This window comes from Aplysia californica, unplaced genomic scaffold (genome assembly GCF_000002075.1).
Source record: "Aplysia californica isolate F4 #8 unplaced genomic scaffold, AplCal3.0 scaffold00029, whole genome shotgun sequence".
NCBI classification, from domain to species: Eukaryota; Metazoa; Mollusca; class Gastropoda; order Aplysiida; family Aplysiidae; genus Aplysia; species Aplysia californica.
This window is the reverse complement of record NW_004797299.1, coordinates 2,331,554-2,346,716: the sequence shown is the minus strand read 5'-3', so window position 1 is coordinate 2,346,716 and position 15,163 is coordinate 2,331,554. Positions and strand designations below refer to the sequence as shown.

Below are 15,163 nucleotides of genomic sequence, written 5' to 3'. Positions count from 1 at the left end.
TAAAAAAACACGGGGGCCCCTCTGTATTTTATAAGTGTTCCCCCACAGAAGGGTGAAAATAATTTTTTTCGACCGTGGAGGCCCCTCACCCCTCCCCTCCATACACACCACACACATTGGGGGCGCTCACGCGCGCACATACACACAAACACACAAACACACACACAGACAAACACACACAAACACACACACACTCACACACACTCACACACACACACACACACACACACACACACACACACACACACACACACACACAAACGCGAGCGCGCATGCACTCAAAAACACAAAAAATAAATTAAGCTAATCGAAACATCCAAAATCACAAAAAGGCAAAGAGATAACCAAAATTTGTAGTAGAATCTATTGTGATTAGCAACTCACAAAAACGATTGAACACTTTAAAAAACAAACCAACCCCCCCCCCCAACTTTTTCATTCACATATTTTTTTTAAACAGTTCGTGGGAAACTTTATTGTTTTGGGTTTTAATTTTGGAATAAAGCTTGAATGCTATAAAGGCTCGACAGGGATATTGCGGGATTGGTTTAATAAATTGATTTTGTAAATGATTGCAGTTATATAACTTTGAACTAAAATCACATTGCATCGCTTTTACCACGTCCTTTGTACACTCAGACATGTTTTTAGTACGTGTTTAAACGTCACTTGCAACACACTTAGGTCATATAATATTAAGTAGGCCTATCGAAGATTGGAGGTATTACAAGAGAAGCACAAACACATAAAAATGAGACCGTAGGACATTAGATAGGAAAGAAGAAGCAGACCACACCAGAGCACCCAACAATCACGCATGCACACACAGATAGAGTAAGCGAGATGTATAGATAGATGAGCATAATAGATAGATAGATAGATAGATAGATAGATAGATAGATAGATAGATAGATAGATAGATAGATAGATAGATAGATAGATAGAGTGAGAGAGAGAGCGAGAGAGAGAGAGAGAGAGAGAGAGAGAGAGAGAGAGAGAGAGAGAGAGAGAGAGAGAGAGAAAGAGAGAGAGAGAGAGAGAGAGAGAGAGAGAGAGCAGCTGATGTTAAAAAATTACACGTGCGTGGTTGATACTATAATGTAACACAGTTGATTTTTACGTAATCGAGTTCATGAGGATAATTAAAGGAAAAACATTAAAAACAAAACAAAAACCTGAAACTATCTAATAATATTATGGATTCTCATCTGTCTTCTGTCTGGTTGACAATGGGATGAAAGTTTGCTAGTCCTTCTAAATCGTTAATCTCCTTTTCAAACTGCATTTAGAGATTTCGATAATGTTTCCCTTTTCTTCTTTAATCCTCACTGGCGGCAGTTTATCCCCCCCCCCCTCCCGTTTTTTAAAAACACGTTTTCCACAATGCAGTTCTCAACTCATACAAGATCCTATTATTATCTTTGTATAATACACGTTTTTATAATTATTAATTTATTAAAAAGATACAAAATGCGAAAACTTTGTCATCTACCAAAAGACCAAACTGGCATATCGTTTTTGGAGACTTTTTAACCATAACACCGCACAGACCCCTTGAACTTTACCTGTGCTATGTGTTTCGTGTTTATTGTTGTTTATTCTGCTGCTAGAAACTAGAGCTTGAATACTGTGAGAGTGAAAACAAAAGTTCAGCAAAACACCAGAGACTATCAGGTTTTAAAAAAACAACAATACACGAGACTATTAACACATTCTAGAATCTAATTGTTTTATTTAGCCTACGACTACGGAAATGAGCTTGAAATGTGTCAACCTCGAATCAGATGTTTATCTTGTCTGTCTTACTCACGCACTGTCCACAGAGCGGGAGGAGATTATGGGCTTACTGATTGGTGAGGTGAGGAAATTATCCGTAAGAAATACCAACCTATGTTTTGTTTAACTATGAAGCTTAGTTCTATTATAAGTGAGTGTGACCAGTGCCGCCAGTGGGTGGCTTGTGACTCGCGACTGACTCATCTCATCATGCATGGCCGAGCCTAATCATTCTTCTATTTCTCATAGTTCAGAAATCTAAGGCTAAGTATTAGGCCTGCTGGTTCCCATGAAGAGCTGCAAATCTGTCTGTTTAAAAAAAAAATCAAATCTGTCTGTTTAAAAAAAAAATCTTAGTGAAATAGAGTAACAGATTTGATTTACGAAGTGTATACACAGACCCGTTAACCAGGAACAAAGTCACGAAGAAGTATACAGACCCTGAGGGAACTCTTTTGTGATTTCGGAAAGTTTCAGCGCCCAGACCCGGTTGAGAGAGAGAGAGAGAGAGAGAGAGAGAGAGAGAGAGAGAGAGAGAGAGAGAGAGAGAGAGAGAGAGAGAGAGAGAGAGAGAAGAGAAGAACAGAAGGGGAAGTGCTAGAAAATGTATGACATGCCCCAGTTGGCAGGAGGGAACGAATGAAAGATATATAGTGGGAAATAGGTGGGGAGAAAGAAAGACTGAGACAAAGTCAAAGAAAAAGAGAATGCGAGCGACAGAGAGAGAGAGAGAGAAAGAGAGAGAGAGAGAGAGAGAGAGAAACAGAGAGGATGACTGCTCGAGAGAAATTATGACATTGTTCTTTTCTCCAAATTGTGATTCCTCCAACTTCAAAACGGAGGAAAAACGATCGTTCATCGAAAAGACATGATCCATCCGCAATCTTCATTTAGATCTAGATCTAGGCTAGCCTCGAAACTAGATCAATGATTTATATGTCTGTCTGTCTAGATCTAGATCTAGATCTAGCCTAGGCCACAGATATAGAAGAACCTAGGTCTACCCTGAGCCAAGAGGGCGCTGAAACTTTCCGAAATCACAAAAGAGTTCCCCTACCGGGTCTGTGTATACTTTGTGACTTTGTTTCCCATAACCGGGTCTGTATGTACACACTCCCTTGATTAAGTAGTAGACACTCCATTGTTCGCAAATTATAAATGAATGAATTCTTGGATATATATAGAGCCGGAAGAATTAGCCCCCTTCCCCTCCTCACCACTGTATTCCCATATTTGCAGCCATAATATATATATATAAAATTATAATTCACTAAAGATATGTAGGCCTATATATTGGTTTTAGTCTCGAAAATATTAAACGGAGTGTCTACGTACAAAGTAACCGAGCACCTAGTATACGTACACGGTAACCGGGCACCTAGTCTCAGTATCTACGACAGTCTACGTACACGTTAACCGGAATGAATACAAATCAATATTTGTCCTGTGCTGTCACTTGATGAAAAAAAAAAGAAAATCTTGTCGGGTTCGCCATCATGACCGTTCAGTGAACCTGTCCGTTCGTATCACATAATGAGTACCGGTTGGGATCACCAAAGTTCATTCAAAGTCTGTGCGCTGCGAAGTATGGGCTCCGGAATGGGGGGATTATTGATTTTTTTAAAAGGTACATTCGGAGGAGGGGTGTGGTTGAAGGCAACACCGGATGACAAAAACTGAACTTGGAGTTCTGAGCTGCCCAGTTACCGTGTACGTGACATTGAGACTACATGCCTGGTTGCCTGTTACTGTACGTAGATTGAGGCTACATGCCCGGTTACCGTGTACGTGACACTGAGACAAGTGCCCGGTTGCCGGTTACCGTGTACGTAGACACTGAAGCTAGGAGCCCGGTTACCTTGCTCGTAGACTCTCCGAAATTAAAATTAAAATTTTTTAGCTTTGTTCTTTACTGGCTTTTACTGCCTTGTTATTGATTATTTTAATTTTTTATTCTGATTCTTGTTCTCATTGCTTTTAGTCAAAGGGAAACACTTCAGGGTGTTTCGATTGATGAGAGAAGATGAAGTCCAATTTTATGATCCCCCTGCTTTGAATGGGATCTTAACCGATGATGATGATCATCATCATCATTGCCTTTCTCACCCTGCTCCAGGGTATAGGCCACGGACAAACACCTTCCACCTCTCTGTATCCTGGGCTAGCCTCTTGATGTTATTCCATGTTAACCGATGATGAAGTAACTAAATTTCTCTTTTAAAATGTAAATTTAGGTATAAATATATTTCTAGTCTTTTTCATAACAAGAATCGTTCTTTTTAAAAATCTTGCAGGTGGATGAGGAAAGGGCACTACACATTTCTTCTGTGGTCATTCTACGAAGGTCAGACAAGCAGCCAGATCGTGTTGAAATCTCACCTGAACAGCAGTCAGATGCTTCCATCAAAGCAGAGGTATGTATGCTATCTGACACTGGCCTTTAACTCATTTGTTGCCAGTTTCCTTTAGGTCATTTGTTGCCAGTCTCCTTTAACTCATCTGTTGCCTGTGTGGGGGAGTTTCGGGTAAAATCATTTAGATGTGCTGGGTACTGCCATTACCTTCTAAACTCTTCAGGTTAGAGTTTCCATTTTTTTTCTACTGTTACCCCTTATGTGTTTCAGGGTTAGACTTCGGATGTATGTAAGGCTAAATGCTGTCCTTTTTTAGTTGATTGAGCGTTCTTTGAGTTAGCACATCCCTTGATAACTACTGATTAGATTTGGATTTTTTTTTTTGTCAGTTGATAAAGAACACATTTTAACCCGATGGCGAACGAACTTCGGAACATCTTCAAACTAATGGATCCATACCCATGGGCTGAGTCAGATTTAGACTTTAATTTAGTGCTGAAGAAGATAAAAATGATGCTGGCCTAAAAAGTTATGTAGAAGACTCAGAGTTTGGTATTAAAGGCAATTGGAAGGCTGTAGGGATTACTGACAATGAACTTAATGATCTATTTTAGACGTAGCAGCTTCATTAAAAAACAATTTTTTAAATCAAAATCTTGACACATTTGCCAAAGATCGTTGGAAAAAAAATAGTCTGTCAGGATATTTTGGAAATCTCTTTTGCATTTCATTGTGCAGTGTGTTTTATTACCATTTTGCATGTTAAGTTCTTTGTTCGATGGTGAATAATGTCACACAATAATTTTTTAAAATAGGTTCCTCCTATACGCTCGGCATTCGTTGGTTATTTAGTTATAAATTATAATAAAGTGCTTGGCAGTGAGTATGTTAATGACATAGAGACTGTAGTTCATTCGAGCAGATACAGAGATGTGTTATTTTCACCAAACTGTAAAAGTGAAAATCTTCTGTATTTCCCATCCTCAATCTTCTTTATCATACATACAGTGTTTTGGCAGAGAAAAGTATTGCAACATCAATATTGGTTTTTATTGATTATGTGCTGTGTGTTTCAGATACATCATTGACAGCATGCCCAACTTCGTCCACAGAATAATGGACACTCTTGCTGCAGCAAAAGAGAGCAGAATGGGTAACAGGGAAAGATCAGGGGAATGTAGCTTTTTTTTTGAGAGCATCCGAGCAAAGGAATGAATGGAAAAACCATGATCGCCGATATCTGTCACAGATCTGGCACTGGATGATGATGATGTTTTATACTTCTATTATAATCTCTTTAAGTCAAAGAGCTAGTGAGGAAAGGTACAATAATATCTCCCTTTTTTAAACTCAGTTTTATGGGTACAGAGTTCATACACGTGTCTTTGCACTGTTGACTTCGGATGAGTTGATGTCATCGTGGGAGTGAAAATAAGATCAACTCATCTATAAAGTTCAGCTTATCCGTTGGGACCTGTAAAGAAGAAGTGATGGGACCCAAGAAAAAGATCGACTTTACTGAAGATCAACTCAAATGAGTTCACGTTCAACACAAGTGGTGTCGACTGCATTAATGATACACTATATTTTCTCTCTTTTCAGCAACTTGCCAAAGAATTGAACAGGCCCTTGAGGGTAGTTGGTTGGTATCACTCTCACCCACACATCACAGTATGGCCGTCTCATGTTGGTGAGCAAGTATTATCTGGTAAAGGTCTTTTTGAGGTCTCTATTTGGAGCATACTTGACCAACAATGGTTGTCTGTGATCTGTGCACTCTGTGGGGTTGTCATGATGTTCTGCTCAAAAGACAATTTTGACTTATTATTTGAAGAAATGAGACCTCAATTAGGCCTATACCTGTTATCTTTAAATACATTAAAGATATAATGATAGTACCCCTAGTAAGTATTCACTGTAGGTCAATCTTAAACAGTAGGCGTAAAGGTGATGGTTAAAAACAGAGGAAGAAATAAAATGCACAACTCGTTGCAACTCCCAGAGCAGTGAGCAGCTTGTTGGTGTTCACAATCTTTTGCGCTCAGTGGCAGTAAAAGTACTGGTAGCTTGTGAGTGCTGGCCCTGGCTCTGACAAATTTTCCACTGACTTTAGTACACTTTCCTCATTACACTGGCCTACAAAATTTAAAAAAGGTTCTGCTTCCGAGATCAAACATCACTTTTTACATGGATGCTGGGGCGCTCAACCCGAAAATGATAGTGGAATTTGTTGTTTAGGTCTAGTTTTTTAGATCTTCAGGTTTTTATATTTTACAGATAATATAAAAGGACTAAAAATGGGGGTACACAGGTATTGCAGCTTATGTGATGAGTCCAACTTTTCTTTTTGTCACTAACTTTGCGTCTAAAACAAGGTAAAAAGCCTTTATTGTTTGATGTCGTTCTCCTTTGTGCAGTATAGATAATTTTTCCACAAGTATAATAGAATCTGTCAAGATTTTTTAAAACAATGATGAGGCATAATGATTATTGAAGTAGAGTGGAATAAGCTATTTCAGGTTCTGAAACACTGTTTGCTGAGCGGAAACTAAATGGTCACAATGAAGCAACAACTAAAACTTATTTGCAGCTTAAAATTACAGATACCAAGTGCCCTTTGTATTTATTTAAAGCTAAATAAAATTTAAAAAACAACCTCAAGCTATATCTTAAAAAAACTAGATGTAAACATGAAAAAGCGACTCATTTTTGCATTCAGTTTCAGCTCCCCCAAATTAGTCAATATTTCTGATTTTAAGCCAGAAGCAATTTCATTGTAGACCAGTGTTATAAATGGAAAAAAAAAAAGGCAACAGCTTAATGTCATTGTGAAACTTTGTCATAGCAAAGCCTAGCATTGAGGAAATCCTGAGAGAGAAACGAGTGGCTCCCTTACCTTGTTTTGGTTTGATCCAACACTGTATTGCATTTTTTACAGGCTTTCTGCAGCCGGATTTAACACGCAAAAATCAAAATGAAAAACAATTCCTGTGCTGCAGCTAATAATAACAGTGTTTTATGATTTCTTTCAAAGCCTGAAGTATATTTTTTCAAATTGGTGAGAAATAAATTTGAAAATCCGAGACGCCTTTTGTTTTATTTGAGTTGAAAGTGCATTTATCCCTTATGCAACCACTTCTCTTGAAATTATATGTATTAAACTGCCGTTCTTTTTATTGTTGCCTTCAGATTTGCGAACTCAAGCCAGCTATCAGCAGATGGATGATGGTTTTGTTGGTCTGATTTTCTCAGTGTTCAATGAGGACAAAGTCTCAAAGGTAATATCATCATGTGCAATATCAGACGAGAGCTGATGGTGACTGTCTGATCTCCTTGTTTGGAGAGAAATTAATTCTTATTTATTGCATTGTGTAAACAGGGAACATTTGGACATGGACATATCAAGAATTGCTTTTTTGGGAAGGCTACTTTATCTGTTGGTTTGTGTTTGCAGACATGATGCAGTGCTGTTTGAATGCTGATAATTTGCAGTTTTAGGCATTTTCTTAGACAACAATTCACCATTTTACTGCTTTGAAACTAAATCTGTGTAAATTTAGAGATTGATGTTAAAATTTCTCTCTATAAATTGTCATACCCTACACAGTATAATGCTTTTGTAATGAAACTTAAAGCTTACATTACCTGGGAATAGTGTTGTTTAAAAGACCAGTTTGTCATATTTTATCAATATGTAATATTTGTATGCAGAAAAATTCAGAAGTTGATATGGCATCTTCACTAAACTTTTATCCCCTCTGCTAACAAAAATAATAACTTCTTTTTTTTTCTTCAGTTCAATAAAATTCAAGTGACTTGTTTCCAGTCAAGACAAATCAACTCAGAGTAAGTGCCTTTTCCATAGGAAATCTTTGGTACTGGCTGTACTGTGTGTCTGGGGAGTGGAGATGTTTTGATTTGTCATTGATGTTGTTTCATGTTTATTGGGTGGTTCTGGCAGTTCTCATGTGGTCTGCTTCTTTTTGATTTCACTACTATTGTATGGACAATCAATAAACAGCTGAAGGACAATTTTGGTGACGAAGTTGTGGTTCATAAGACGCATGCTACGTATCCCATGGAGAGCTAGAAAAACAAATGAAGAAGTCTTGGTTGAAGTAAATTGTAGAAGACAGCTTACGACGAATATAAGAAAGCGACAGGCAAATTTCTTCGGACACACAATGCGGAAAGAAGCATTGGAGAAAATTGTAACAACTGGCAAGTTTGATGGAAAGAGGCAGAGGCAGACAGAGGGAAAAGATACTGGACAAGATGACAACATGGCTAGGAGCAGCAAGAACAACAGACACCATTGCTGTAACGCAAGACAGAGTGAAGTGGAGGTCCTTAATCGCCCACGCCAGTCGGCTAGGCACAGGATGATGATGACTATTGTTTTAACTGTTTCATTAGGGACTGCGTTGTAACAGTTTTAATCTCTTTGCTGTTTCATGCGAAAGACATAAGTTCATTTCTAAGTGAGGAAGCCATTTTGTTGAGTATCTCCGTCTATCTGCGTGGATGATTCATCCCACCCAGCCTGGATTGGTCCTGACAGACAAGGTCGAAGCAGCTCACCTCCTAATAAATGGTGTCAAGTGTTTCAAAAGGGTCTGGAAACATTAGCTGTCATTGCAATATACAATTGGGCACGGATAACTCAAACATATGGTGAGTCTGACAATTGTGTTTGACATATATCCATAGTTTGGGTAAAACGAACAATTAAAGAGATATTGAAGGAAATCAAGGGAAGTAACTATTACGGTACAATAGTAGGAAAATAGATCACTGCAGATTTACTGTAGCAGAATCGCTGCACGCAACTTTTTGAGTGATGCTGTGTCTCTTTTTGAACATGTCCAATCATTCTGTGTTGCATGTGAAGTCAAGGCCAAGTTCTTTTGCGATTCCATTTGTTTTTGTCTTCAGGATGGGGTCAGAAATAAGAACAGACATAGCATGTTCTTGCTGAAAAAATTGAAACAATGCGGGCTCGATATTCTTGAATTTAGCAAAGTGCACTCGCATTCTGTGTGGCTGACATCCAATGATGGCCCTTTTGATTTTACCATGATTTTTTAAAAAGTGGGAAACATTGAGTTGGGGATCAGGATTTCTTGCTTGTCAACCTCTGCTAAAATTTAATGCTAGGTTTCTATGATCTACCAATTAAAGTTTTGTCTGCCATCATGAAAAGTACCTGGTATCGATAAAAGGATAGAAGGATGGACAGCGCATGTGCTTTGTTCAGTGTCAAAGCCAGGTAAAAGAAGAGAGTATTGCTGAAGAGCCTTCCTCAAAAACAAAATTATTTTTACGTCAGATCAGGATCATGATGATATAACCAATACTTGTGAGAATACACCACACACCCTTCTTGTGTAATCTATGTAAGTCACTTCCCTTTCAGTACCTTCATTTTTAAACAACAAGACACATACATACACACACATGCACACAAACACTAAACACAATTCACACGCTATGTGGCTCAATTCAGCACCAAACTGTCTGTCTGTCTTTGATCACACCCCACTGCTCAGACCACCCGCACATGACAAGATTCAAGGAAGTTCTAGTGCCTTACACACGCTAGTCTACCATTTGCGTACGATGATGTATCTCGATAACAGCAGTGTGAATCACGCTGTACGAGGGTTAGCCTGGTGGGCACATGTAACCTGATACTCTCGATATTGATGGTTGTGCTGTTCTCCATTGTGTGGGCAGAGTGAATGTGAGGAATAGTTTGATCAGGTTTTTTGAGTGGAACTGTTTGAGATATCTGTACAGGTGTTTTAGAAAACTATGTTGCCAATAAATACAAAGAAAATCTAGCTTTTCAGTCGGAGAATGGCATATCGTTTGAGACAACAGTAAATGTTAATTTTTCTGTCTTTGTGTTATCAATGCCCTACTGTATCTATTTCTTAGGAAAATGTTGTATTGTTTTTCCTAATCTGCTGATAGCTATCACTAATAATGCTTGAGTATATGTGTGAAATGGGTTGTATCAGTGCTGTTCCATGCCCGGTCCGCTGGTGCCCCCCCCCCGACACGCACACATAGTCACACGCGTGCAGGCCTGGTAAGTCCTACTTCTTTACTTTCCCACTATTGTTTTTGTCTGTATGTCTTACTTTTCCCAGCACTAAATGACCATCATTGTGTCCATGTGCTTCTCTTTACTCAAAGAAACAAACAAATGCTGTTGGCTCTGATTAAACAATGCTTTGTGTAGAGCCTTGAGCTTGTGTGCAGACTGTTATTTTGTTTTTCTGATTTTCCATAAGTTTATCCCATTCTTAGTGACATGCGGTTATTTTACCTACAGAGGGTACAGTACAACCCAACAACTACCACAACCTACCTTGTCCACAGATTCCACAGAGCGGAGGTTCCCCTCAACGTGGTCCCCACCTGTCAGATTGGACCGGCCTGCCTGTCCTCTCTGGTGGAACTGCCAAAAATATTGTTGCAAGAGGAGGATGAAGCTTACGCCCGTGTCTCCGACCCTGCTGATCAGGATCTGCTGACACGAGTACACAATGCTTCCGGTAATTTTTTTTCCCTGCATTTTTTTTTTCCTTCGCCAAATTTGCTTAGAATCTAGGAATGCAGATATAAAGAGTTATCATCAGTTGTTTAGTGGAAGGATTTTTTGCGTTACGCGCGTAAGATGAGTTGAGTTCTCGCTTGGGGATGTTTGCTTGTTTAAGATAACAACGAAATGAACATGGCTTCCATGTATTGAGCTGAATCAAATTTTGATACAGTGGAACTCAGGTTTAACGAGCTCGGATTCATGGAGAGCTAATATTTAACGAAAGGAGATGGATTCACTGTATTTTTCCTTCTTTAAAATCAATTTTAAAAACCTGGATTCAACGAACACTTAAATCAGCAAGCTCGGATTCAACGAGGTCGCTTCCAGGGTGAACAGCCCCCCACAGACGTGGCTTCACTCATTTTTCTCCCACGTCTAACTTTAATCCCTGAAACCATCCTTTGCACCTGCATCGTGAACCATTATTCACTTAACCGATTGCATGCGACCAATCAGCAGCCTCCTTTCATACCAACACATGGTTTGTTGGCACGCACATGTGTCTATTCTAGCGTGTGTCAGGGTAGGATGGGCGGCCTGCACACGTGTGACTATGTGTGCGTGTCCGGGGTGGGGCACCAGCGGACCGGGCGTGGAACGGCGCTGATACAAACGCGTCAGTCTTTTTTTTCCTCTGGCAACTGATCATTATTAACATAATAAGCTAGTCTTGACGTAGATCTGCGTAATGAATTGTACGCTGATGTGTGGAATCAAAAGTTGCCATATGCTAGGCTCTACACAGCCACTCAACTTTTGGTAGACCATCGAGATGACACAGGAGTGCATTTGAACGAATCAGTCTTTTTTGCACAGCTCCATAATGTGCAGGCATTTCAAGCACCACTTGTTACTTCTCTTTATACATTGCTTGCTCAGTGCCTATAATGATCTACACAGAACCTCATGTTTGCTATAATAATGAACACTTGGATTAAACGAGATTTTGGGTCAGACACGGCGACCTCGTTGAATCCGAGTTGAATCCCCACGTGCATTAAAAAAATCATCGTTGCCTTTCTCACTCTGCACCAGGGTATAGGCCATGGACAAACACTTTCTACCTTTCTCTATCATTGATCATGGGCTAGCCTCTTGATATTATTCCCCACTTTTCTGTACAGTGGAATCCTGTTAAAACGAGAGGGTGGGGACCGGTGCAAAATGTCCATTATAGCAGGATTCTCGCTATAAGTGATCCAGTAATAAATTCAAGGAAAACTGTAAAGTAGGCCTAATCTATGAGTTTGGTATTCTGTTTATTTCCTTTTGCTATCTCCCCTGATGATGATTTTGTTTCAACATAACCTCTAGGTCTTACTTGATCAAAATTCGAATCAGATTTATTTCTCTAGCGCTAGATCTAGCGATGTGAACTGGCAGCTTGGCTTTGGCGATCAGAAAGAAAGGGCTCTGGACAAACTCGCTCGCTGTGTTTTCCCCCACCCCATCCCACCCTGTGGTGCATTCCGTCTGCTCGCGCACGTCACATATTTGCTCCATCCATCACATTGCTGTGACCTCTCCATCCCCGTATCAGAGAAGTGAGAGGCATGGTAGGCCTCGATAATCTATACTAGGCTTACAATGGCTTATCATGCGATGCGTTCTGCTTGTCTGCGCACGCCACACCCTCCCTACTCAGTCGCTCCGGCCTTCATTGTTGACACACATGGGCTCTCCTATTCTTTGCTTCGCTAGATCACCAACACGTTTCTCAACTGACGAGGTTTTGCATTATGTATAATAGGCCTATGCACTGTGCACAGCAACAGCAATTTCCGCTATAACCGACTCGCATGTTTGTCTGATAGCGCTATAGCAGTATTTTATTTACAAAGGTAAAGAGGAGAAAAAAACGGGGTTTTAGAATAGTGTCTTTATAACAGACTTCTCGTTTTTTCCGGACTCGTTATAAGTGGACTCCACTGTACATCAATTTCTGTGATTCTTCTCCAGGTTCCAAGCGGTCTCCTCCTTGATCTTTTACCCTGTGGATTCCAATCCAACACTGCATTAAAAAAATATTAAATTAGTATTATGACCTTGTCCAAGACATCCTCCTGTCCAAGACAACGACTTTTCTGCTAGACAATGAGTTGTTGCGCCTTTGATAATTTCAATTGTGAATCTATATATAATATCTCTCTTGTTTTGTCCCCCCTCAGTGTTTACCAAGTCCTTGTGTCATGTGATGGAGGTGGTCAGCGGTCCACTACTACACAGCCTGGAGCAGCGACTGCAGGCCAACAAACAGCGCACGGCTCATCTCCAGGAGGAGAAGGCACAACTAGAGGCGAGACTGAAGGCATTAGAGCAGAAGTCTGACAGACACCAACCCAAGTCTCTCATGGATTGTAGTTGAAGAAGTTTCGATAGAACAGTCCATGATTTCAAAGAGGAAAAAAAAATGTAGTTGGTGGTTTGAGGATATATCACTGGCAGGTGCTGCTTCTTTTCCTTTCCCTATGTTGTGTCAGTTTGTGTGTCTCGCCTTTTCCTGTTCTGAATGATCTTTATTGTGTTGAAACGTTTTTCTTTACTCTAAACAAAGAGAATAAAGAGATAATCATCATGATCGCAACGCTCACCAATGTTTCATTTGTTAAATATGTTTTTTAAATCACATAATAATATTGTAGTTTGTAGATTTTATAGTCACCTTCTGGGTCTTGCTTCGTGGGTCGTGAGTATGAAAAAAGAAAATTTTTAATGACTTTCTGTGGTGCAGGTTTTTGTTCCTGAAAGATCAAGTACGCACTCTCAATTTAGGTGTGATAACCTGATAACTTTATAGAGAAAGCACAGTGAAAAATAGCTCAGGTACTCATGCTAAGACAGGCAATTTGCGATGACTGAAGCTAGTGGGAAATCAGTTGACTTTTGTTGGAAAGAGTTTCAAGTCAATATTACTGTTTGGGAGTCTTTCTCTTAATCATGCCTCTCTCAAACCCCAAATCTCTCACTTCACTTTTCCTCAAACCCTTTTCTCTATTCCCTGACCTACTTAACTTTTCCTCCTACCCTTTTCTCTCGCCTCTGACCCACTTAGTTTTCTGCAAAAGCTGTGTGTGTGTGTGTGTGTGTGTGTGTGTGTGTGTGTGTGTGCGTGTGTGTGTGCATGCGTGTGTGTATGTGCACAAGTGTGTGTGTGAGGGCACGCTCGTGTATTCACATGCACATATGTTTTGTTTGTTTCTATTCTCTGTTCATTTTCACTTTACCCCTAACCCTTTCTATATGCCTTAAATAACTGCTCTGTTTGGTACCATCTGCCTTTGATTCTAGCTTTTTGGAGCTTATGAGCAACACTGGCTGTGGCCATTTGTACATACATTTATACTTGTGCAATTCTTTATGAACTGAAATTTGCTTGTATTATTTGATTTTTTTTTTTTCGGTTCTATTTTGTACTACTGTTTGATGTCATGGAAACATGACGGCTTTTTTTGGTTGTTATTGCCCCTATTTTAATAAAAAAAACTGATCCAAAGTATGTACATTTCAGCAGTGCTATTTTGCTATTTCTTAGACATCGTGAGGTTCTTTGCGTTTTTCCTTTCAATCCTTAGATAATATATTTTATTACTAATGAATTAGGATGCAGGCGACTCACTTCACAGGGATTTGGGAGAGGAGTGGTGGGGGGGGGGGGGGACTTTCAATAGCTCAACAGGTATGATGTGGTTCACTGTCAACCCAGAAGCTCTGTGTTTGATTCCTTCCAATGTCGTTTTTTAATTTTTTTATTCATGTTTTCTGCGTACTCTGATCTTTGTGTAGGTAGGATTGAGCACCTTGTCTTGTTTAATAAAGACAAGATTTCGGAGGCCTCATGTCGAAGTTCTGCATGTTTTAGATCCCTTGGTGGTTCTAAAGTTGAAAAGATGAAAAGAGTAATCCCCTTGCGCTGCCGTCCGTGAAGTTTCAGAATTAGTTCCCACCTATAACTCGAGCGACTCTAGTCAGTATAAATATTAAACTAGTTAAAGAGTACCTTCGAAAATTGCACGAAGCTGCCCGCTAGGCAAGGAATTATTCTACACTCTATAACTATAATTAAATATTGTATATATATAGATAAAACAGCGTCCTGCTGTGTGTGCACCGTCAAACCTCCTTATGTTAGGCCATTCCCAAAGGGGGGACATTTCTCGTTCTAATGCACTGCAGAATTGTAAATGGGCTGATCCAACAATGTCATGCTCATAACTGTACTGAACTGCATCAGGGAAATGCTGCTTTTTCTTTCCTAATCCTTGCTATCGTCATTTCCCTCTACTTCTTATGTATGTTTGTCACACTCTTGTGACCCGCTGTTTTTCGTGAAGCCTTGATAGTTTAAGCAGACTTTGTGCTGTTGAAGCTAGAGAGGTGAGCAGAGTAAGTCTGACTCCCTGTAAGGACTTCTCTGTTGACG

The 15,163-nt window shown here is 39.7% G+C and overlaps 1 protein-coding gene across 2 annotated transcripts in view; it reads left to right on the top strand.

Annotated features, from left to right (window-relative positions):
• Positions 1-14,244, top strand: part of LOC101848939 (lys-63-specific deubiquitinase BRCC36) — a 15,106-nt gene extending 862 nt beyond the window's left edge. The window contains exons 1-7 of one of the 2 annotated variants that reach the window (XM_005091400.3): positions 1,580-1,858; positions 4,071-4,190; positions 5,733-5,820; positions 7,320-7,408; positions 7,927-7,976; positions 10,518-10,693; positions 12,912-14,244. In XM_005091400.3, coding sequence (XP_005091457.1) covers positions 1,754-1,858; positions 4,071-4,190; positions 5,733-5,820; positions 7,320-7,408; positions 7,927-7,976; positions 10,518-10,693; positions 12,912-13,108 — 825 coding nt within the window. In that variant the 5' untranslated portion in view covers positions 1,580-1,753 and the 3' untranslated portion in view covers positions 13,109-14,244. Of the gene's footprint in view, positions 1-1,579; positions 1,859-4,070; positions 4,191-5,732; positions 5,821-7,319; positions 7,409-7,926; positions 7,977-10,517; positions 10,694-12,911 lie in introns of those variants that run through there. The other variant, XM_005091401.3, reaches the window with a different exon arrangement.
• Positions 14,245-15,163: the final 919 nt, after the last annotated feature.